The 25,125-nt window shown below is 34.9% G+C and overlaps 1 protein-coding gene and 1 pseudogene across 3 annotated transcripts; one reads left to right on the plus strand and one right to left on the minus strand.

The window, feature by feature from the left end:
• Positions 1-22: 22 nt before the first annotated feature.
• On the plus strand, positions 23-13,373 carry LOC106328325 (calcium-transporting ATPase 8, plasma membrane-type-like). Of its 3 annotated transcripts, XM_013766750.1 has the most exons (33): positions 23-495; positions 562-631; positions 1,499-1,599; positions 1,697-1,788; positions 5,516-5,546; positions 5,638-5,727; positions 7,714-7,783; positions 7,880-7,950; positions 8,038-8,121; positions 8,194-8,271; positions 8,341-8,415; positions 8,759-8,839; positions 8,908-8,990; positions 9,100-9,208; positions 9,301-9,356; positions 9,503-9,545; positions 9,626-9,709; positions 9,801-9,938; positions 10,020-10,085; positions 10,166-10,261; positions 10,394-10,507; positions 10,600-10,755; positions 10,856-10,915; positions 11,200-11,358; positions 11,520-11,636; positions 11,736-11,834; positions 11,965-12,102; positions 12,183-12,283; positions 12,397-12,442; positions 12,607-12,732; positions 12,813-12,914; positions 12,987-13,149; positions 13,272-13,357. In XM_013766750.1, exons 1-32 carry the CDS (start codon positions 340-342, stop codon positions 13,113-13,115), a joined length of 3,021 nt encoding a protein of 1,006 aa, XP_013622204.1. In that variant the 5' UTR covers positions 23-339; the 3' UTR covers positions 13,116-13,149; positions 13,272-13,357. The 3 variants fall into 3 exon arrangements, with proteins under 3 accessions (XP_013622204.1, XP_013622203.1, XP_013622205.1); XM_013766749.1 differs by having other exon boundaries at positions 23-631; positions 13,272-13,373; XM_013766751.1 differs by lacking the exons at positions 23-495; positions 562-631 and having other exon boundaries at positions 1,314-1,599; positions 1,677-1,788.
• A 1,580-nt stretch (positions 13,374-14,953) lies between these two features.
• LOC106329806 lies at positions 14,954-21,381 on the minus strand (annotated as a pseudogene).
• Positions 21,382-25,125: the final 3,744 nt, after the last annotated feature.

A 25,125-nucleotide genomic window follows, 5' to 3' on the forward strand; every position in this document is an offset into this window, starting at 1 on the left:
CTCTCCCTCTCTCCCTCTCTCCCTCTCTCTCTCTCTCTCTCTCTCTCCCCCGTAAATTAGAAGCCCGAACAAAATTATGGGCCGTTCATATATATGTTTATAAAATTCAAAAATATGCATGGCAATGGAATTGAACTCATCACTCTACCAATATGCTAGTACGGACTATTGTAAATTGAAGGCCGATAAATACTTATTATTTTTGGGGGCCGTAAGCTCAAGCTTCTAAAGCTTGTTATCAGGGCCCGCAGTGTGAACCATATCCCACAGAACAAAAAATCTCCTTAAAATTTGCTTTCTTTTAAGTAGACTTCCCGCCTGAGAGCGACAGATTTGTCAATGTGTTTGTCGGAAGATCTGAAGGTCGATCACGGGGGAGATCCGGCGTCCGCACCAGAGGATGTTGTTTCACAGCTTCGCGATAGTACCGGCGAATCTGTAGCTGCAGTTGAGAACGCACTGCTTGACTTGGAAGCTGGTCGGAACTCATGGAGAGTGAGTAAATTTTCTTCTTTACACGAGAATGAATCCATCCATGGCTCAAATCTTGATCGGTTTCAGGGTACGTTGAAGAACGAATTCGAGGCATCCCGTTTAGTGCATCATCGCCCAGAATCACAACCAGCAACCGGTAATTTTTTATTTCTCTTCTCTTGATGAGAGAGAGCATGTTTATCCCTAATAGCATGTTTATCCCTAATTGGGATTTGGGGGTTTTAGGTTTTTTTTTGTAAAACAAAAAAAAAGTTAAAAAACAGGACCTGCGAACAGTGTAAAAAACTCAATAAAATCAATTTTTAATTAGTAGTTTTTGTAACCGATCCTTAAAGATTTTGTGGGGGTCCACGCACTAAGAAACTCACTAAATACCCCGGATAAACATGCTCTAAACTAGTTCCAGTGTGACACAGAGCTATATCCGGTTTGAGTTAATGCTGAAAACCGGTGTATACCAAAACGTAAAACACCAAAACTGCTGAACAAAATCGAACCGGTATACCACTAAAAATATTTGTTTTTTGTACCTAATTTCTGAATTTTTGACTATTATTTGTTTCTTGGGGTTTCTTACACCAGACTATCATTTTTGCAAAATAATATATATATATTGAACTATTATTTGCCATCTTTGATAAGCTGAATAAGCTATGAATCATCCAGTCCGGTTTCAGAATCCATCTGTCGACGAAAATTTGTTTCTCTGGTTTAGTTAATTTCTGCTTTGAACAAAACTGGTTTATTAGTTTTCTTTTTGGTGAAAAAAAAAAAAAAAGCTTTTTTTTGGTTTAAACCATATTTGTGTGAAAACAGTAGGCCTAAACCGGTCAACAACAAACGACAAGGAACCGAAATAATTAACCGAAACAAAACCAAACCGGAAATCCTAATGGGCATACTGTTTATAATCATTGGGGGATAATTGTTGGTTTAATATTATATATAATTTCCTGCATCTTCTTCTTCCTCTATTTTTTTCTTCTCGATCCGCAAAATTCAGTTCGTGCAACCTTAACGTCTGGCGGGTTTGGGATTAAACTGGACAAACTCCTCCAAGCGGTCGGAGCACGTGACCTTCAAGCTCTCAATCACTATAACGGGGTAATTTTTTTTTTTTTTCTTTTTTCTTTTTTTTTTTTCAATTCTTCGTTAGTGTCAGTTAATTCTATGCTTCTTAGCTTATGATTTCTTCAAATAGGTTGAAGGGTTATCAACTCTGCTGAAGACTGACCTTGAAAGAGGCATAGACGATGAGATACAGCAACGTACGCAGGCATTTGGGTCAAACACATACCCTGTTAGAGATAAACATGAAGTTAACTTAGAGAAGAAGTTAAAGCAATCCTAATGTAATTAGGAAAGTTACTTCCTAAGAGTTTAGGAAATATGGAAACATTAATCTCTATATAAAGTATATGCAAGAGTGTTGCATAATAAGAGAGTTTTAGAGATTGATATTGTGCACTTAAGTTTTGAGAAGTTTCTTAAGATAATAAAGAAGAGTTTCTTTATACTGAGTTCATATACAATCTAAGGCTTATATTTGGTATCAGAGCCAATCGATAATTTGACACACTAAATTATTAGTGGTGGCCGTTAGGTAAACACGCCTCATGATCCAAGAGCTTGTGGCCCATTGATTTATTCGAGTGCATAAATAATTCGACAATATGTGGTTCAAGGCTGTGGATCCAATTCCAACATCTACCAAAATCATTGTGGTTTTCTTCTATTCATTACAAACGTGTTAAATGGCAGTAATGACCGGTACCAGTGGTAATTATGATTTGTCGGTAGTATTGGTAATTATGACCGGCCATGTAAATAGATAGTTTAATGAGAATTTAGGCTGTGTATACACACAATAATCCAAAATTAAGAAAATACCCCATCACTATCTTTTACACTGTAGTTCTTTCAATATCCCACTAATGTCTCTGCCCAAACTTCTGCCCAAATTATCTCTCTTTTTCTCTCTCTCTCATGTCTCTTCTTCATAATCCATTGTCTGAACAATAATTTCACCTCTCTTTCTATATCTTTCTTGTATCTTATATCTTAAATACATTCTTTCATTTCTATAATCTTGCTCTTCGATTGTTTTCGATTTCCACCGATGTAAATCCAATATCATTTAAGTGTAATTCTTTCAACACAGTGTCTGGATCCAGCGAGTACTATTCTCTTGATAAGTTCGTCGACTATAGAATTTTCATCGTTTTTTCTCGAAGTCAACCATGATACGAAGGTTTTAAGCAAATCATAACACCACCCACTGCAGGAAGAAGCAGATATATATTCGTGCTTATAGACGATCACTCGCGTTATATGTGGTCTATTCTCTTGAAAGAAAAGGGAGAAGCTTTCGAAAAATTTGTACGGTTTAAGAAGATTGTGGAACAAGATACCGGTGCAACCATTAAGACATTGAGAACAGATAGAGGGGGAGAGTTCACAAGCTCAGAGTTTCAAGATTTCTGTGAAGTATCAGGTATACAAAGACACCTAACCGCCCCATACACGCCACAACAGAACGGAGTAGTAGAGAGACGTAACCGAACCTTGTTGGAGATGACAAGGAGCATCTTAACCCACATGCAAGTGCCAAATTACCTATGGGGAGAAGCGGTAAGACACTCAACCTATCTCATAAACCGATTAGCGACAAAAACATTGAGCAGTCAAACCCCGTATGAAGCGTTCAAATGCAGAAAACCTAATATCCAACATATACGAGTGTTTGGATGCATTGCGCATGCTAAAATAGAGTCAAAGAGCTTGAGAAAACTGGATAGCAGGTCTCGTACTTTAGTACACCTCGGTACCGAGCCCGGCTCTAAAGCATATAGGCTATTTGATCCTACACAGCAACGAATATACGTGAGCAGAGATGTAGTATTTGAAGAAAATAAAACATGGGAATGGAACAGAACTGGTAGTGAAGAAGCCAAGAACACAGGAACACTTACAGTTACGTTTGGAGAGTATGGGAATCAAGGACTTGAAGAATCAAGCAACGTGTTACCTAGCAGCAGTGTTGTACACGAAGATGGAGTCGAGGAAGATAAACACAACTCTCAAGAGGAAACCGATGAAGAAACAGAGCATTACCAACCTCGAAGGTCAAACAGAACCAGTAAAATGCCTGCTTATCTCGATGATTATATCCTTCTTGCAGAAGAGGAAGGAGAGCGTCTCTTACTTCTGTTGAACGAAGAACCGTGGGATTTCGAAAGCGCAATGGAAGAGAAGGTATGGCGCGATGCCTGTGAAGAAGAGATCAAATCGATTGTGAAGAACAAGACATGGGATCTCGTTGATCTTCCTCCAGGAGCCAAACCAATTGGTTTAAAATGGATTTTCAAGATCAAACGAAACGCAGACGGGAGTATCAACAAACATAAATCAAGACTAGTAGCAAAAGGATATATTCAACGTCATGGTATTGACTTCGATGAAGTATTTGCACCAGTTGCGCGCATTGAAACTGTTAGGTTCATTATTGCTCTAGCTGCATCAAAAGGATGGGAAATCCATCACTTAGATGTCAAGACCGCGTTCCTCCATGGAGAATTAAAAGAGGAGGTATATGTCAAGCAACCTGAGGGCTTTGAGGTAGAAGGAGAAGAATATAAGGTATATAAACTTAATAAAGCCTTGTATGGTCTGAGACAAGCCCCGAGGGCATGGAACGCGAAGCTCAACAAAGTTCTTGGAGAGCTGAAGTTTACGAGATGTTCGAAAGAACCTGCATTGTACCGCAAGCAAGAGGGAAATCATTGTCTTCTCGTGGCCGTATATGTTGACGATCTTCTGATAACTGGTTCTGATCAGGGCCTAATATACGAGTTTAAAAAGGAGATGTCAAGTAACTTTGAGATGAGTGATCTCGGGCTATTGAGCTACTACCTAGGTATTGAAGTGTATCAAGAAAAAGGGAGGATCACATTGAATCAGCGAAGATATGCAAACAAGATCCTAAGTGAAGCAGGTATGGCTGAGTGTAATGCCACACACACTCCTATGGAGTTCGGTCTGAAGGTATCAAAGGCGGCAGATGAAGAGAGCATCGACGATAAAGATTTTAGACGTAAGATTGGGTGCTTGCGCTACCTACTCCACACTCGCCCGGACCTAGCATTCAGTGTAGGACTTCTCAGCAGATACATGCACGATCCTAAAGCATCACATGGCACAGCATTAAAAGCCGTTTTGAGATATCTAAAAGGGACGACTTCGTTAGGCCTCGTGTATAAGCGATCAAGCGTGATTGTACTCAAGGGATTCAGTGATTCAAGCCACAACATCGACGAAGATGACGGAAGAAGCACCACAGGTCACATATTCTACCTGAATGATTGTCCAATCACTTGGTGTTCTCAAAAGCAAGAGACTGTAGCTCTGTCATCATGTGAGGCTGAGTTTATGGCTGCAACCGAGGCTGCCAAACAAGCCATATGGCTTCAAGAACTCCTAGAAGAAGTTCTTGAAGAAACGAATGAGAAGGTGGTAATATGGCTTGACAACAAATCAGCTATAGCACTCACAAAGAACCCGGTCTTCCATGGTCGCAGCAAGCATATACACAAACGATATCACTTTATCCGAGAGTGCATTGAGAACGAGCTTGTCGACGTCCAACATATACCAGGAGCTGAACAAAAAGCAGATATTCTAACTAAAGCATTAGGAAGAATCAAGTTTAAGGAAATGAAAGATCTTGTGGGAGTTCAAGATGTTGAAGAAGCTAACTTCAAGTTTAAAGGGGAGAATGTTAGAGATAAACATGAAGTTAACTTAGAGAAGAAGTTAAAGCAATCCTAATGTAATTAGGAAAGTTACTTCCTAAGAGTTTAGGAAATATGGAAACATTAATCTCTATATAAAGTATATGCAAGAGTGTTGCATAATAAGAGAGTTTTAGAGATTGATATTGTGCACTTAAGTTTTGAGAAGTTTCTTAAGATAATAAAGAAGAGTTTCTTTATACTGAGTTCATATACAATCTAAGGCTTATATACCCTTCCAAAAAGGGGCACACTTTCTGGGTATACGCAGCAATTATTACATAACAAGAATCTTTTCACTTTGAAATGACAACCTGTTTGTTAATTGTTGTTGTTGTTGTGGTCGTCGCAGAGCTTCATCTGGAAAGCTACCCAGTTTCCCCCTTATATGGCTATACTGCTTGCTACTGTTTTAAATTTGCTGCTACGAATAAAAGGAAAGGTGAGTTTCATGATCTAAATCACCTTTCTTCTTATGCTTGACATTAAGATTATCTGCTTGCTCTGACTGCAATTCATTTACTTACTAGTATTTTCTCCCGGGCATTTATTTTTATAACTCCATACATTTTTTTTTGTAATTTACAATGGAATTTTTTTGTAGGGTTATGAAATTTACGGTGGAAATAAATATTACTTATAGAGTTATATTTATTGGTGAACTTAAAAACAAAATTATTTTTTAATATTATAAAACAGTCCAATATGGACACAAGATGAACATTATATGATAGTTGCCAAAAAAAAAGAAGATGAACATTATATAATAATTTACTTATCAAAAAAACATTACATATGAAATATCAAATCGAGAAAAAGCATATATTTTGTAAATAATTAACGTTAATATATTTGTATTCTTTTTCTTTTATATTTATTTTTGTTTTGTAGTACTGTTTTCCTAGTATTTTATTAGGTTTTCTTTTCTTAAACTATCCTTGCATTAAGAACATGGAAACTATCACCAAACTTCTATGAGATTAGAAACAGATAAAATAAAGTATAAAAAAACAAACCTGACCAGGTGAGATCTTGATCTAGAGAGTAGGCATATCTTGTTTTCGTTTTCTCTACCATCGTTTCTTGGGTCTATTTGTTGTCTTTTAATCATCTCCACATTTTACATTTTTGTAATTCTCCTTTTCTGAACTATCGCTATGACAATAGTTTCAAAAAAAAAACTATCACTACAATAACAGTTCAGGAAATCAAAATTTGATTTTCCATTTAGAAATGATATTTACATATCTCGTTTATCTTTACCTTTTTCACTATGGAGTATGTACGTAGCTTTTTCCAGTATCTAAAGAGGGAAAACTTATAAATCGATCAACAGAGTACAAAAATTCATGAAAAAAAAATTATTTGAGAATGAAGAGTTTGTGTGTGTTTTTAGTTTCACAAACCTGAACTTTAATCTTCATCCTCCAATTTTGCAGTAGGATCCACCTATCAATCCATAGCATGTATTGTTTTTCTTCTGCTCATTTAGTTGAAAAAGTATATATTTGAAGACTATTGTTGTGCCACTACTTGATGAGAAACTATTTTGATCTGCATCTAAAATTGTAGTACGATCATTAGAAGCTTTAGATCAATAAGGTTAGAAATTGAAAATTCAAAGAGAATCAATGGAGTTGTTGCAAAAGAAAAAAATAACTTACAATTTCTAAATGAGGAAGAGATGAATTTAAAATATGGCAACGTGAGTGGGTTTCAGAGGGAGATAATGGGTGTAGTGTGGTATTAGGGATTTTATTTTGTAAAGAAAAGAAATTAATAGAAGCAGTTGATAAAGGATACGTTATTTGCTTTAAACGTTTAATTTCAATTTTTTTTTGCATTTTTATTTTTATTTTAAATTTAAATTAATTTCCATATGGCAGTATCTGATTCGTCTGGTGACTTGTGCTTTAGTATATAATGGATTTGCATTTTTATTTTTTTTAAATTTAAATTAATTTCCATATTCGTCTGGTGACTTGTGCTTTAGTATATAAGAGATGCAATACTGTCTCATTGGTTGTCTCCTGATTCGAAACAACTGGATCCCCTAAATAAAGATATTCTCTCCGTTTCAAAATAATCTATGTTTTAGGAAATTTTGGATGTTTCAAAATAGTTGATGTGTAACCAATAATATTTTATATTTGACTAAATAATTTTTAATGTATATTTTAACGTTATTTTTAAAATAAAAGATAAATGCTTTAATAGTTGTGCACAAAAACTTCAAAAATATATATATATTTTTTTTTTGAACAGAGGGAGTATTACTTTGTGTAGATGCTGCATTTTTTATTTAGTTTTGCCACCCATTATCACGTGGTTCTCTTTAGGTGTTGCTTTTTTGCAAGGATAATTTTTTTTTATATAGATTTGGTCTCTTCTAAATCTTCTCTATATCACACTCTCATGATACCTGCAGGCTATCCACGGTAGTTGGTATGTAGAAGCTTGTACCATTTTGGCCATTGTCCCTTACATCATTGTCACAGGTATTGTAATACTATCTTTTTGATGCTCTTGAGTTGCCTAGCCAACTTAGAATATTGAAAAAATCTTTGTTTATTTTGTTTCTCTTCTGTTTGCAGCTAGCACTGAGTACATGCAGTCTCGTCAGTCTGAGAAAATTAGTGAGGAGATCAGAAACGTAGCCCTAGATGTGTGTTCTTTCTGACGGTTTTCAAAGTGTCATTTTTCTCTTTGTTTCGTGTTGCCCACAATATGTGCTGAACGTTTCTGGTTGCAGGTTATTAGAGGTGGCAGAAGATTCACGGTTTCTTCTTCTGATATTGTCGTCGGCGATATTGTACCCCTCAAGAATGGTTTTCAGGTAATCAAATTGTTTGGCTTTTTCTTGAGCTTCACACTTCAGTTTTTTTTTAAATAATGACAAATGCTGCAGGTACCTGCAGATGGTATCCTGTTTGTTGCAAACTCATTGAAGATTGACGAGCAAGAATTAACTGGCTCACACTTGATTGTATGTTGTACTGTGTTAATGCGCTAAATTATTACCTCTCTCCTCTATTTTCTAATCACCCTCTTCCAGGTTCAAAAAGATATTCTAAAGGATCCATTTCTGTTATCTGGTTCAAAAGTGATAGAGGGCATAGGTACAATGCTGGTAAGCTCTCAAGACTGAAGACTGGTTATCTAGTTTTGTTATATGCTTGATCATCCTTCTCATAGATATTATACCTGATAAGTCACATTGACATGGATGAGACTTTAACTATAATATTCTCTTCAATAAAAGAATACTGCACTAGAAGCTTTTACGTGTTTCTGCAAACAGCTTCTCTTTCTTTGCATCAATGTTGTCTATCAGTAAATAAATTGTCTTTTGTGGAATTACGGCGAAAACATAATTTTAACCCTGAACTTTTACATCCACTACGTGATTGCTTTCTCTTTACAAGGTTCTTGATCTTCTAAGTCACTTTATTCTTTCCCCCATGTACTTTAAGGTTACGAGTGTTGGAATAAACACTGAATGGGGGAAAAAGATGGAGAAACAACATGAGACTGATGAAGAAAAGCCCTTTCAGGTATGTTTCATTGATTACTAATTCCTTCTATAGTTTGCGCATTTACCACCTTTTATGTTTTCTACTAGGTATACCTGAAATGGCTTGCTATTTCTGCTAGCTTGTTAGTCATTTTGCTCGCTTCAGTTGCCTGTATTGTTCAGTTATGCCGGTAAGTCTGTCTTTTTTTTTTCCAATGTACCCACCGCGTTTAATTCGGCTTTCAGTTCTATAGCTCCATCCTGGCGATAGTGGGGACCTAACGAACCTTTTGATTCCAGATACTTTTTTGGTCGGACCAAAAAGTCAGATGGAACTCCATTATATATGCCTGGTAATACCAGTTTCGATGAAGCAATGGACTTTGTGATCAAATCCCTGAGTTTTGGGGTATGGTGCTTCTGAACTTTACCTTGGTGGCTATAGAGCTAAATTAGTGGTAATTCTGTGTAACCTTGTCGCCAAAAACATTACTTTTGCAGATCGCGACAATACTAGTGACAGTGCCTGTTGGACTTTATGTCGCTGTTCTTTTGAAGTAAGTCTTCTTTCCTTTTCAAAATTTGCTTAAATAGGATGCATACCATTCCAGAAAAACATATCCTTAAGTATACATGCTTCTAGTTTTGTTATGACAGTAACATCTTCTTGTTTCTCATCTAATCATTTTCCTCGCTACACCAGTCTTGCATATACTACGGGGGAAATGATTACAGACAAGGCTTTGGTACTCTACCTTTATATTACAAAGTCTCCAAGGCCGTTAGAGCATCAACATGTGCTAAACTTTCCGTAAATGTCTTTCAGGTTCAAAATCTCTATGCATGTGAAAGAATGGGATATGTTACAACTATATTGTGTCATAAAACTGGAATCTTAACTAAGAATAAGGCAAGTGTTCTCGTTTTTATGCAATTAGCTCTTTCCTGCTTCCTCTTTTAATTCTAAGTACCCATGTAAGTATTTATTTACTGCTAAGCAGATGTTGGTGGTTGATGTCTGGGCTGGAGGGATAAGAATGCAAGATATGGGTGATGTTTCACAGCTGCCGTCGATTCTCAAAGAACTAATAATAGAAGGCATCGCCCGGAACACAAATGGCAGTGTTGTTTTTGAAACGGTAATTTTATCCTAGATCACAGTGTTCAGCTGGAGATAATTTGATAAGCATTATTATTATTAAGCTCATAATAAATTATAGGGAGTCACTGAACCAGAGGTGTATGGATCACCAACAGAACAAGCCATTCTTAGCTGGGGGAATAAGGTTTTGTTTCCTTCTAAGCTTACATTACTACTTGTTGTAGCTGTTAAGTTCATAACTAATGACTTCGTCGTGTTTTGTAGTTGGGAATGAAGTTTGATGAGGCTAGGTCAGGATCACCAGTCCTTCATGTTATACCTTTCAATCCAAAAAAGAAATATGGAGGCGTGGCATTACAGGTTACATAACCTTTTCTTTGTTTTGCTTGGCATCAAATATCGATATACATATCTATATATCCCTGGTTTCATATATAGTTGTGCTATGTTTGATTCTTATACAGTTGTTTTTCTCCTATTATTCTTTTATAGATTGGTACAAGAAACCACGTTCATTGGAAAGGGTCTGCAAAAGTTATTCTTAATTCATGCAAATGGTATATGGACAAGGACAACAAACGCATAGCTATTGATGAACAGAAACAGGTAGATTGTTAATGAGGATTACTAATTCACGAATATACTATTATTCTTGTTTTGATTCTTACTTTATTTATAAGAATCCATTCTCTCTTTAGGAGATGGAAAGAATAATAAAAGACATGAGTATGAGAGGAATGCGTTGTGCTGCACTTGCTTATCAATCCTATGAGCTGGGGACTCTTCCAACGACTGATGAGGAACTTTCTACACTACCTCAAGACCTTGTTTTGTTGGCTATTATTGGTATACAGGTAACATCTCCAGCACCCATATCGAAACTTAAGTTTCTCTCAATGATAATTGGTACCTGATTCCACTTGATTCAAAGCCAATGTATTGAACAACTTGCAGGATCCTTGCCGGCCAGACACAAAGAATGCGGTCAAGTTGTGCAATTCGGGAGGTGTCAAGGTGCCTGTTTTACCATTCCTCTCGTCCTGAATTGTTGTTATCTCTACCATTAATTGTTACCTCTACTATAAATTGTATAGAGCACCAACCTACCATTAAGTACTTTATAATATGCGGTGACATGATTGGCCTAGTTTAGTCGACCTGCCATTGAGTAATTTTATGGCAGCACCAACTTTTCTTACATGACATTTGAAGTCTTATCAACTTATATTAGTAGTGGATTTTTCTTCTCTCTAAATAAGTTGTGGCGTAGTTATGTGATGAAAGATGTTGACTGTCAGGTTCGCATGGTGACTGAGGATGATGTTTCGACTGCTCAAGCAATAGCAACTGATTGTGGGATACTGGAGAATTCAGATGACCCTGATGTTATAACGACAGGAGCTCAATTTCGTGTTCTTTACGATCTAGACAGAGAGGAGAAGGCCCCAAAGATCTTAGTATGAATCCATTCTTCAACATTTATGCTTTAATATACAAAACTATCGTGCACGTTATGATATATTGACAAGTAAAATCATGGGACTGGCTTGTTCACCTATTTGTTTATGGTCAAGAACTTGACTGAGACAAAAATTCACAGCAAGTACTCTATGTGAAGGTTTTGGCTCAAGCCTCTCCTAAGGACAGTCTTTTGTTTGTCGAAGCGCTGAGGAGAAGTGGGCATGTAGTTGCAGCCACTGGGATGGGAATACATGATACAATGACACTACGCGCGGTGTGTCATTATTCTCACATCATATATTTTTCTAAACGCTGAAAGGCATATTCATAATCATTACAAGTCTACAATAATCCGCGATTATGTTTTGCACAGGCGCATGTTAGCCTTGCAATGGGAATTGGAGGGACAGCAGTAGCAAAAGAGAATTCTGATATTATTATATTGGATGACAATTTTGATACGATTGTCAAGGTTAGATATATGATATGCATGGCTGAAATTGACGAACTCGGTTTATAGAATGCCATGCAACAGAGAGAGCAAACATTGACTTTTTTGGCAGTGAGATTTCATTTAAACAAGGTTTGTTTGGACAATGCAGGTTATCCGATGGTGTCGATATCTATACACTAATATCCAGAGATATGTCATATTCAGGGTCACTGTGAGTGTCTTAGCCGTGGCTATATGTGTGATCGAGGTTGTATTTTATGATGCATTTCCACTTAATGCCGTGCAGGTTCGAAATATTATCTCTTTGTTACATCATCTTCTTGTAATCCTGTATTTCCATGACTGAAACATTTGTCCCTGATGCAGCTTTTGTTGCTTAATCTTATTGCTGACATCTTTGGAGCACTAGCGTTGGCTTACGGACCGTCAGCTCGCAAGCTAATGGGAAAGCCACCAGTTGGTGAAAGGTATAGATAAAATCTGAATAGTATCAAGGATATTATATAATTGATTAATAAGTAGTCGTCTTGGAAATATACTTAAACTTGTATATTTTTTTTTTTCATTTGTGTTTTTGTAGCGACCCTCTCATTACCAAGACGATGTGGTTCAAGATGGTGATACAGGTATGTCCCCCTAAAAAGTCTTGATTTGTCACTGATGTCCCAGAAAGTCTTTTATTTCATAGTTTCCAGAGAGTAAATAAACACCAAATAGTCATAACTATTTAGATTAGCAAAAATAAAAACAGCAACTTGTTAGACCTCTAAATAATGTTTCCCTCCCCCAGGTGATTTACCTAGTGCAGCTGGCGCTCATACATTCTGATAGTGTACTGAAGCTGGATCATGGTCATACCGGCGATGCTGAAAAAGTGAAGAACACATTTATTTTCAATTCTTTGGTCTTCTGCCTGGTAATAGTCGATTTCTCCCACTCACATTTAATTATTAAGCCCTCATCTGAGAATAAGTTGATCATGTCTATCTTCTGCAGGTATTCAATGAGTTTGAAATCAGAAGTGGAGAACAAACCTTGACAGAAGTTCTTAAAGACAACATGTTTATCTTTACAATAATGGCAACTATCATAGTTCAGGTAAGTCCTTTGTACAAGTAATTACAACACTTATCTTCTCTTTTATATCCCTAAACTTTCTTTTTGTATTAGATAATCTTGGTAGAGTTCTTTGGCATAAGGCTTGATATGAAAAAATGGATCATCTCCATCCTTGAGGGATTTATCAGCCAGGTTGCCACTCGCTTCCCTTTGAAAGTTTACCCATACCGCCGCAACTGATGTTTTGTTCGTTTTAGTATATAGGCACAATCACGTAAGAACCTTTCACTCCCTACTCTATATGACACACGAATACCTATCTCAGCTTAGACTCGTACTTGACGAATACCTATCTCAGCTTAGAGTCGCATTTGACTGTTAACTTTTCTCTCATAGGTAAAAGGTGTCGAAGCTTCCCGGTAGATTTCGACGTTCACAAGCTGTTTTGTTGTCCGTGTGAATAACTGCGTGACATCTGTTATGTCGTCATTCTTTGACCATGTTCTGTTGTTTATATATAGCAGGTGTACAAGAATTTCATCTATTATACATTTTTCATTTTTGGCATTAATTAATTTAAAATTGCCTATCACATTATTTAAACTGTAAGATTATATCATTATCTTCTGCAAAGTTACACTTACTGTTCTTCACATGACAGTCTTTTCTTCTTCATCCTTTTACCCGAGAGCGCATGCTTCGGTTGAGGAAGTGATGCTTTATCATCGGAAAAGAAGACATAGACTGGCTATTCTTAACACTGTGGAGGAAGAAATTGAAGAGTTAAAGAGCAGACGTAATAAGGATGATGATATTCCCTTATGGAGGCAGACTGAGACCAGATTTACAAAAGTTTTCTCTACAAAGAAGACATGGCTCTACATGAGACAGGAGCAACCAGTATGTACTTGGAATAAAGGAGTATGGTTTTCACAATCTACTCCCAAATATTCTTTCATGTTATGGGTGGCTGTGAAGAACAGGTTGCAAACCTGTGACAGAATGAAGAAGTGGAACACATCTATAAATGGAGTTTGTGTGTTATGTCAAGAGGAAGAGGAGACTTGTTCACACTTATTCTTCAAGCGCAGATACTCGGGGAAAGTTTGGAAGTCATTGATAGGTGGGATTATGAAGGGAGCTTTCTCTCTTGAATGGAGTGTGATTGTGGAATTGATTTCCCAATCAAGTTCTAGTTTCACACCCTCTGAAGTATTCATTATCAGATATACTTTTCAAGCGTTGCTACATAGTATTTGGAGGGAGCGCAATGCTCGTCGGCATGGAGAGCAACCAAGAGATGAATTGTTGCTGATTAAATGGGTTGATAAAGTGATAAGACTGAAGCTTCTTGCTGTGAAGAGACTGGGCAAATATACCTTGAGGAAGGCTTGAGTGTGTGGTTTGGCTCAAGAGTTACATGAGTTTTCTTTTTCACATACAGAAAAGTAGAGTTTTAAGAGTCTATTGATATGTAAATGGAGATCAAAACAGTTGCACTTGATGTAATTAAAGTTTTGATTGAATAAAATTTTACATTCAAAAAAAAAAAAAAAAAAAAAAAAAAACATGCACTTTCCTAAATACGCGATACATGAGGCGACATTTGCTTTCACTTGTGCTCCTACAAAGATCGATTGTTTGGTGTTTGGTATTTGAAGTTTCTTTACCCGTGATTGTTTCCAAATACTGTGTTTACTTAAAAATAACATCCATTCAGTTTATTCGGTTCTGTCAAATCCAAACCACTTTATCTAATTCTCTTCGATTCTAATTCTCTTCGGTTTTAATTCGTATGAATCGGAGCACTGTAAAAGATTACATTTAAAGTATGATTTTGACTAGGTTTGCAAGATCATTAGGTTCTGTTTTTTGAAAAATGGACATCTGATAAAAAAAGAACTAATTCCGATTTTAAACAGCATTTATGTAGTTACTTGTTTATTGAGTATTGACCATCGTTGTCGTAGCAGATTTTTTTTAAATAATAAAATGTGCTATATAAATTAATTTAATGATGACAAACGTTTAATAAATACATAAGAATCTTGTAGAAAAAATAGTCAAAATGTACACTTATTCACTCAGAGAACAACGGGACCTGCAAAGCGCCAAGTGCTTATTGACGATGCTTCAAAAAACTTTACCTGAAAATGAGAATTGTAAGTTGAGAGAAGTTACTTGTCAAATCTGAAGTATGATATTTTTGTGATAATTGATAAGACTAAGGAGTGAATGTGTTTCTTACCGCCAAAGGTAATCAGTGGCGGTAGTATTGATAAGCTTCCAAAGGAAAGCGAGTGGCGACCTGGCTGAGAAATCCCACAAGGATGGAGATGAGCCATTTTTTCAAGTCAAGCCTAACCGCATAAATGAATATCCCAAGGAACTCTATCAAGATTATCTGATATACAAAGAACAAAAGGAAAAAAAAAGTATAATATGGTTTAGTAAATGAGTAAAGAGAACATATATGTGTCTCCACTTGTAGATAAGGCTTACCTGAAATATAATAGTAGAGGTTATAGTAACAATAAACATATTATCCCTGAGGATTTCTTTCAAGGTCTGGTCTCCACTTCGGATTTCAAACTCGTTAAAAACCTGCATTTTAAAAAAAAATCTTTTTGGGTGAAAAAGATACTAAAGTAGAAGAAGACATAAAATGATCAACTTAATCAAACATTACCAGGCAGAAGACCAAAGAATTGAAAATAAATGTGTTCTTCAGTTTTTCAGTATCAGCGGTCTGACCATGATCCAGCTTCAGTATACTATCAGAGTGTATGAGCGCCAGCAACAGCACTAGGTAAATCACCTGGAGTAGGGAAAGCATTATTAAGAGGTTATGACCAAGGTACTGTGTTTATTTGCTATCTAGAAACTATGGTGTAAAAGACTGCCTGTTCACACCAAATCAAGGATTTTCAGGGGACATACCTGTATCACTATTTTAAACCACATTGTCTTGGTTACAAGATGGTCTCTGCAAATAAAAAAAAAAACGAAAAAGGTATACACATAAATGATTAGTTTGTGTATATTTCGTAGACAGCTACTTATTAATCAGTTCTCATATCCTTGGTACTATTCAGGTTTTGTGTACCTTATACCCACTGGTGGCTTTCCCATTAGCTTGCGAGCTGACGGTCTGTAAGCCAACGCTAGTGCCCCAAAGATGTCAACAATAAGATTAAGCAACAAAAGCTGCATCAGGGACAAATGTTTCAGTCATGAAAATACAGGATTACAAAAAGATGATGTAACAAATGGATAATATTTTCGAACCTGCACGGCATTAAGTGGAAATGCATTATAAAACACAACCTCCACCACACATATAGCCACGGCTGAAACACTCACAGTGAGCCGGAATAAAACATATCTCTGGATATTTGTGTATAGATATCGGCACCATTGGATAACCTGCATATTGTCCCCAAAAAAACATTGAGAACTGTGGAAAAATGGTTTAAATGAAATCTCACTGCCAAAAAGTCAAGGTTTAATTGCTCTCTTTGTTGCATGCATTCTATATAACTAACCTTGACAATCGTAGCAAAACTGTCATCCAGTATAATAATATCAGAGTTCTCTTTGGCTGCTGCGGTTCCTCCGATTCCCATTGCAAGGCTAACATCCGCCTGCGCAAGAAAATAATGTTCATATTCCCTTTGGAATAGTTTGATAGTTTTTGAGTATTGATATGATAATAATGACAGACCACGTGTAGTGTCTTCGTATCATGTATTCCCATCCCAGTGGCTGCAACAACATACCCTTTTCTCTTCAGCGCTTTGACAAACAGAAGACTGTCCTCGGGAGAGGCTTGAGCCAAAACCTTCACATAAGAGTAGTGTGTTAATTTTTCTTAGCTTAATCCAGTTCTTGTACAATAAGCTCACTCTGCAAGGTGTGACAATATCATAGCTCAGACTGAATCTAACTATCTTACACCGTGATTCCATTCATTAATATATCATGGGATGCATGCACATATGTTTATGTTAAAACAAAAACAGAGAAGAATGGATTCGTACTAAGATGTCTCCGGAGATCTGCTCTCTTTCTAGATCAGTAAGATCACAAAACTGAGCCGCTGTCCTTATATGCTCGCCAGATGTATCCCTCAGTATGCCACATTCCATTGCCATTGCTTGTGCAGTCGAAACTTCATCCTCCGTTACCATGCAAACCTGAAAGTACACATCTTCCAATTAGAACAGGGTTGATCCAAGATTAAAAAAATTGCTTAAACTTATTGTCTTAATGGTATGTCATCGCATATTATAAAGTACTTAATAGTAGGTTGGTGCTGCCATACAAGTTATAGCAACTCAGAATATACAACTAATCCAATCTTATTTATTATTTAGAGAGAACAAAAATTCAGGACGAGAAGAATGGTAAAACAGTCACCTTGATACCTCCGTATTTGCACAGCTCGACCGCATCCCTTGTGCCTGGCCGGCAAGGATCCTGCACGTTAGTCAAGACATTGGATAAATAATGATAATAATAAGACCTCATAGTCTTTGAATCAAGTCGAATCAGGTACTAATTCTCATTGACACAAACTTGAAGTTCGAAATGAGTGCTGGAAATGTTACCTTTATACCAATAATAGCCAATAAAACAAGGTCCTGAGGTAGTGTACAAAGTTCCTCATCAGTTGTTGGAAGACTTCCCGGCTCATAGGAATGGTAAGCAAGTGCAGCACAACGCATTCCTCTCATACTCATGTCGCCAATTATTCCTTCCATCTCCTAAAGACAGAATGGACTCTTATAAAAAAATTAAAAAAATACGGAATAAGAAATATTTGTGAATTAGTAATGTACGCTCATAAACAAACTACCCGTCTCTGTCCACCAATAGCTATGCGGTTGTTGGCCCCATCCATATACCATTGACATGAGTTAAGGATAACCTTTGCAGATCCTTTCCAATGAATGTGGTGTCCTGTACCAACCTATAGATGAATAATATGAATAAAAAAAACTGTATAAGAATCATACATAGCACAACTATAAATATATATACACACATATGTGTCGAGTAAAAACAGGGATATATAGATATGTCAATCGATATCTGATGCTCAAGAAAACAAAGAAAATGATATGTAACCTGTAATGCCACGCCTCCATATTTCTTTTTTGGATTGAAAGGTATAACATGAAGGACTGGTGATCCTGATCTAGCCTCATCAAACTTCATTCCCAACTACAAAAAACACGAGGAAGTCATTAGTTATAAACTTAATAGCCATAGCAAGTAGTAATGTAAGCTAGAAAGAAACAAAACCTTATTCCCCCAGTTAAGAATGGCTTGTTCTGTTGGTGATCCATACACCTCTGGTTCAGTGACTCCCTATAATTTATTATGAGCTTAATAATAATAATGCTTATCAAATTATCTCCAGCTGAACACCGTTATCTAGGACACAATTACCGTTTCAAAAACAACACTGCCATTTGTGTTTTGGGCAATGCCTTCTATTATTAGTTTTGTAGGAATCGAGGGAAAATGTGAAACATCTTCCACATGTTGCACTCTTATCCCTCCAGCCCAGACATCAACCACCGACATCTGCTTAGCAGTAAATAAATGCTTAAATTGTTACCCAAGAAGTAAAAGAGGAAGCAGGAAATAGCTAATTGCATATAAACGAGAGAACACTTGCCTTATTCAAGGTTAAAATTCCAGTTTTGTGACACAATATGGTTGTAACATATCCCATTGTTTCACATGCAGATAGTGTCTGAACCTGGAAGACATTTATGAAAGTTTAGCACATGTTGTCACTTACGACATTATAGAATTTAGAATCTTAAAGTAGAGTACCAAAGCGTTGTCTGTCATCATTTTCCTCGTTGTATTTGCAAGGCTGATGTAGTGTGAGTAAAATGATAAGATGAGAAACAAGAAGATGTTACTGTCATGATTACTGCAATGCCAAAACTAGTATGCATACCTAATATATGCTTCTCTTTCTGGTATGTATTTTGTTTAAGGAAAATTTGAGAAAAGAAATGAGTCTTACTTCAAGAGAACAGCTATGAAAAGTCCAACAGGCACTGCCACTATTATTGTCCCCATCTGCAAAAGTAATATTGTAGCGACAAGGTTACACAGAATCACCATTACTATAGGTCTATGCCACCACGGCTTGGTAAAGTTCAGAAGCCACATACCCCAAAACTCATGGATTTTATCACAAATTCTATTGCTTCATCCAGAGTGGTATTTCCGGGAATATACATTGGAGTTCCATCTGAATTTTTGGTCCGGCCATTAAAGTATCTGAAATAATAAATGGGTCATTAGGTACTCACCATCACCAGGATGAAGCTATAGAACTTAGAACTGAAAGCAGAATTAAGCGAGGTGGGTACATCGAAAAAAAAAACAGACTTACCGGCATAACTGAACAATACAGGCAATTGAAGCGAGCATAATGACTAACCAACTAGCAGAAATAGCAAGCCGTTTAACGTATAACTAGTAAAAGATAACACATGTGGTAAATGCGCAAACTATCCAAGGTAGCAAAGAATTAGTAATCAATAAAACATACCTGAAAGGGCTTTTCTTCATCCATCTCAGGTTGTCTCTCAATCTTTTTCCCCCATTCAGTGTTTGTTCCAACACTTGTAACCTTAAGTACAGAGAAGTAATCAGAAGAAAAATATATTTTTTTAAAAACAAGAAAATCCGAAGCTAGAATTTTACAGTGTTCAGAACAATTGGCAGCAGAAGTTTCAGATTTAGAGTAAAATGGCAGACATAGTCACATAATCAGAAACTTACATACAAAAACCATAGAAATTGCAAATGTACTTAGAAGACGTGTCTTGAGAGCTTACCAGCATTGTACCTATCCCCTCTATCACTTTTGAACCAGATAATAGAAATGGATCCTTTAGAATATCTTTTTGAACCTGCTAATTGAAAAGGGTGATTAGAAATACAGGAGAGAGGTAATTTTAGTGTATTAACACTGGCACATCATACAATCAAGTGTGAGCCAGTTATTTCTTGCTCGTCAATCTTCAATGAGTTTGCAACAAACAGGATACCATCTGCAGGTACCTGCACCATTGAGACCACAATTCTGAAAACCGAAGTGTGAAGCTCAAGAAACAAAAATGTCAATGCTTACCTGACAACCATTCTTGAGGGGTACAATATCGCCGACAACAATATCATTAGTACAAACCGAGAGTCTTCTTCCACCTCTAATAACCTACATCGGAAAACGTTCAGCAAACCTAACATAAGTGACAGGAGAAATCTGTTTGCAACAACATACGTCTTGTGGTACGTTTCTCTTCTCCTCACTAGCCTTTTCAGACTGACGAGACTGTTTGTACTCGATGAAAGCTGCAAAACGGGAGACAGACAAAATAAATCAGATTGTTTCCATATTCTCACGTCTGAGAACTGAAGTGCAAACATGGCCGGTCCTGGACATAACCAAATGAAACATTGGTATATATACTACCAAAAATTTTAAAGAAAATTACATAGGTATAGTATAGGCCCCAAATATGTTAAAAAAAATAATTAAAACATTCACTATAAGTCGTCTACGTCCTCCAAAATCTCAAAGGGCCCTGAATGCAAAAACAAGTTTTAGAGTTGGCCAAGCATCAAAGATGATACCTCTCAAAATGATGTCAAGGACAGTGGCTGAAATGGCGCAAGTTTCGACATACAATCCATCGTGGATAGCCTGCAAGTCTAATGAGAGTAAGATATAGAAAATATAAATTCAAACCACATGATATGCTATATATATTAAGTTCAATATATAAGGTTTAGTAGGGCTCAACTCTAAAAGAACCCCCTCGACAGAAAAACCACGTGATATGCTATATATGTTAAGTTAGATGTCAAATTCGAGCTTATCATGGAATTTCAACTTAAAAGTAGTAACCTGTACTAAGTGGATTGGTCCTAGCCTCTATATATTATTCTATGTACCACCAAAACTTCCGTTACTAATTAACATGAATTGCTGGCAAAAGCGAGCTGGTAATCTTAATTACAAGAAAGAAGGCTATATCATCATCTTTTGAAGAAGCAGCTGACCTTTCTTTTTATTCGGAGGAGGATTGAATTGATTACAACGGCAATGATCATAACCAGGGAAAGAGGAAACTGGCAAGCTTTCCAGACAAAGCTCTGCAACAACAACAACAAAAAAAACAATTGAAAAACACAGGGTTTTGCCAAATAAAACAAAACATTCGTGTTATCTAACAATTGCTGCATGCATATACCCAGAAAGTCTTTCCCTTTTTACAAGGGTATGTGTTTGACCCAAAAGCCTGCCTACGTTGCAGTATCTCATCATCGCGCCGATCAATGCCCCTTTCAAGGTCAGTCTTCAGCAGAGTTGACAACCCTCCAACCTATCAGAGCAAATCATAATAAGCTAAGAAGCAGAGACACAAGAGAAGACTTGAAAAATAGAAGTTATCAGAAGTGCTTGCCCCATTATATTGATTCAGAGCTTGAAGGTCACGATCCCGAACCACTTGGACAACTTTGTCCAGTTCAATCACAAACCCGCCAGTAGCTGATGTTGAAACGACAACAGACAAAAGTGGAAATCAAACCATTGTGAATTGGTAATAAAATAAGACAAGAGAACAAGAACATATATGCACCGTTTGCTGGTTCTGTTTCTGGATGATCACGTACGGACTTTATCACAGGAAAAAAAAAAACACAGATTAGAAAGAAAGAAAAAAATTGCGATTCTAACTAAATCTGAGAGATGTTACGCTTACTGCATCATCATTTGGTCTGCTCATCCATGACATCAACGACGTACACTAGTAGTATAAGAGGAGATTCTTAGCATTTAGTTTAACAGCAAGTTTACGAGATGAACATTATCTGTAAGAAAAAAAAAACTCACCAACCACGAGCTCCGGCGATCATGAGCTCCGGAGTCGCCATCTTGAACATTAGTACCGGATTCCATCTGCAGATGCACCGATAACGATTTCAATGTCTTCGGGTGCAGCATCATGAGCTGTGGAAACATGGTAGCCGCCGAGACCAGACTCAAGATCTTCGGAGATTCTGTACATTGGCTGTTAACCGTCGAGAAGTAAAAGAAAACTGTATAATTTTAAAAGTTCGTTTAATCAATATATATATAGGGTAAAGAAGGCAAGTTCGAGGAAGGTGTGCCTAAAGCAGGACATCTTCTTTTATTTTATTTTTTCTTTTGAACACCTTTTCAAAAGGGGTGCAACAGAGCAGTCATCTTCTAAAATCCGTGTTTCAGCTCCGACACCCAATTAAAAGAAAGAAAAAAACACACAATTATTTAATTGAAAAACATCTCAAGGCAAGTTAAAAAGCACTTACAACAAGAGTGGAGAACAAGGCAACAACAAAAAACATTTAAAAATAATTTTAGATGTGGAAGGCTGGAAGTCAAGGAAACTACTTACTATTTTCGGTATTTTGATACATAAATTATCTTGTGCATATAATAGTGATTCAGACTAGAATTTGACATGATTGTTAGCGCTTTTTAGGTTTATACATACTTAAATTTATATAAAAATAAATGATTTAATGTCATATATTTGGAAGTAACAATAGTCTTAATTTGTATTATTAATTATAGTTCTATAAACTTATTGTCATAGTTTATTATGTTAATAAGTTTGTGGTACTTTCAGTTACTTATTAAAATTTATAAGAAGATTCATATTAAAATTCATGTTTACAGGGTTGTAAAATCAGAAGTTGATTGTTTGCTTTCAATTTTATAAAAATATGAACTAATATGAAGATATGTAGTTAATTTTGTTATTTCAATATTGATATTATATATAAATCGTAATTGAGATATTCGCGAGAATTTATTTTTTGTAAATATTTTGCTAACCATCAAATTTTATAGTCTGCATAATGTTTTTAGAAAAATATCATAAGTTCTACTAAATTTCATCAACTATATTCTAGTAATTTTTTTTAATTATGAATGTAATAAAAATGTGTTAAGTATTTTGATTTTTATTTTGAATTCGGCAAATAAATTATACAAATTATTTTTGAATGCTATTTAAAATTTTGAAAGCAAGCTTTTATAGCCCACATAAAAACCCTGCTTATTAATGTTAAAGTCAACATACTTTTTTCTATCAAATAAATGTGTTCGAAAAAGAAACACCTCTTGGCATAATTCAAGGGTTATTTTATCTGTTGACATGTAGGCGTATAGTTTCATTAAGTGAAAGTGTTGATAATACTTTTTAACTAAAGTTATTTTAAGATAACCAAAAAAAAAAAACTAAAGTTGTTTTAAATTTTATCTCATAAATAATACTTTCTTTGTTTTAAAATAATACATGTCTTATTAGTTCAAAAATAATTTACTAATAAGACATGTTGTTATTAGTTCAAATTAAAGTTGCTTTAAAATAATTTTCACTCATGTTATTAAAATTTACTAAATTTTAATTATAAATACTTAAATTTTTGTGATTATTTATTTTATATAATTCTTAACAGATAAAAATTTTAACATGTAAATAATGTTTTTGAAATTTATAATTAATCATTATTAGTTGGTAAAAATAAATTGAAAATAATTTTGAATATTTTTTGTTTAAATATGCATCTTTACAAAACGAAGAGAAAACTATTTTAAAACTATGAGAATTTAGTCCAAAATATTTTCTTTAAGATATTTTGGATGAGATTTTCACCACTTGGAATACCATTCAATACAATAATAATAATCATGAAAGGATATATTTATTTATGATATATATATATATATATATATATTAAAATTTTAATGGAGATATTCTAAAAGCTAAAATGTTTATGGTTTGTGTTTCATGCTTTGGCTGATTTTAATCAAATATCAAATTAGTTTAAGAATCTAGGAATTGATCATTTCTTGCCATAATATTTCTTCAATTATATTTCTAATGATACAGAATCTTAAAACGTGTCATGTGTAATGGATCATTGACTTGGCAACAGAGTTGCAAATAGTACGGATTACAAACTTGATGTTGCGATTTCACGACTTTATAAATTATAATGATAAAATATATCCATTATCTCTAAATTTAGTAGACCAATTTATTTTTAATGAAAAGTTTAAAAAATAAAATCTTAATTTTTTCTATAAATACAGTAGAACCTCTATAAATTAATATTCAATAAATTATTAATCTCTATAAATTAATAAATTTCGTCGATCACAATTTGGACTGGTTCAAAATTTGATGTAAATCGATAAAATAATAAGATAATAATTTTTAAAAATATTCTATGTAAATATATGGGCCCATTAAAATTATAAATTAATAATTTATATGTATACATATTTTATATAAGTAGGAACATTTTATTATATTATTTGTTTTATATTCACAATAGAATTATCTTTATATTTTTTAACACTTGTATATTTTTGATGAGATTTAGTAATATTATATCTAAAATTAAATTTAAGTTCTATGTAATATATATTATATACACAAAATAATATAATAAAAGTTATATAAATGTCAAAATTTTAAAAATAACAATTAATTTCTATACACTAAATTTAAATATTTTTTTTTATCTTAGAATAAATATATCTTAAAATAAAAAATTAAATAAGGAAATTTTTGTAAATTAATATCTTTATAAATTAATAAAATTTCAAAGTCCCAACATTATTAATTTATAGAGGTTCCACTGTATACAACTTATGTTTAGTTCATTTGTGTAACCTAGTTTATTATAACGGAAAGTCGGAAACACTACATGTAATCACCTTGTGTGAGTAATTTACATCTTTGTATTTCTAAATACTGATTAAGTGTTTAAATACACAATAATTAATCTACTTTGCAAACAATATCATAATTGAATGATATGTTATTGTAGCACAGTATGATCGAATGTACAAAGAACTATAGATTTATTGACATTAAAATGCAAAAATTCTCTAATTTTAAGCAAATAAAAAGTTGTATTTATCTAAAGCACTAAAATAAAATAAATGTATAACAAAACTTATCTCAAAGTCAAACCGACAAAATACAAGATAAACAAATTTTGGGTTAATTTTATTGACTAAAATGATCAAATACTAACCTATGATGCTTAAACAATGAACCATTGCTTAGGCATATGATCACTAAACAGCTAATCCATTTCTATGACAATAATTCTTATGTTAATCAAGTTTTAAGATCAATTTTCATTAGTT

This window comes from Brassica oleracea, chromosome C3 (genome assembly GCF_000695525.1).
Source record: "Brassica oleracea var. oleracea cultivar TO1000 chromosome C3, BOL, whole genome shotgun sequence".
NCBI classification, from domain to species: Eukaryota; Viridiplantae; Streptophyta; class Magnoliopsida; order Brassicales; family Brassicaceae; genus Brassica; species Brassica oleracea.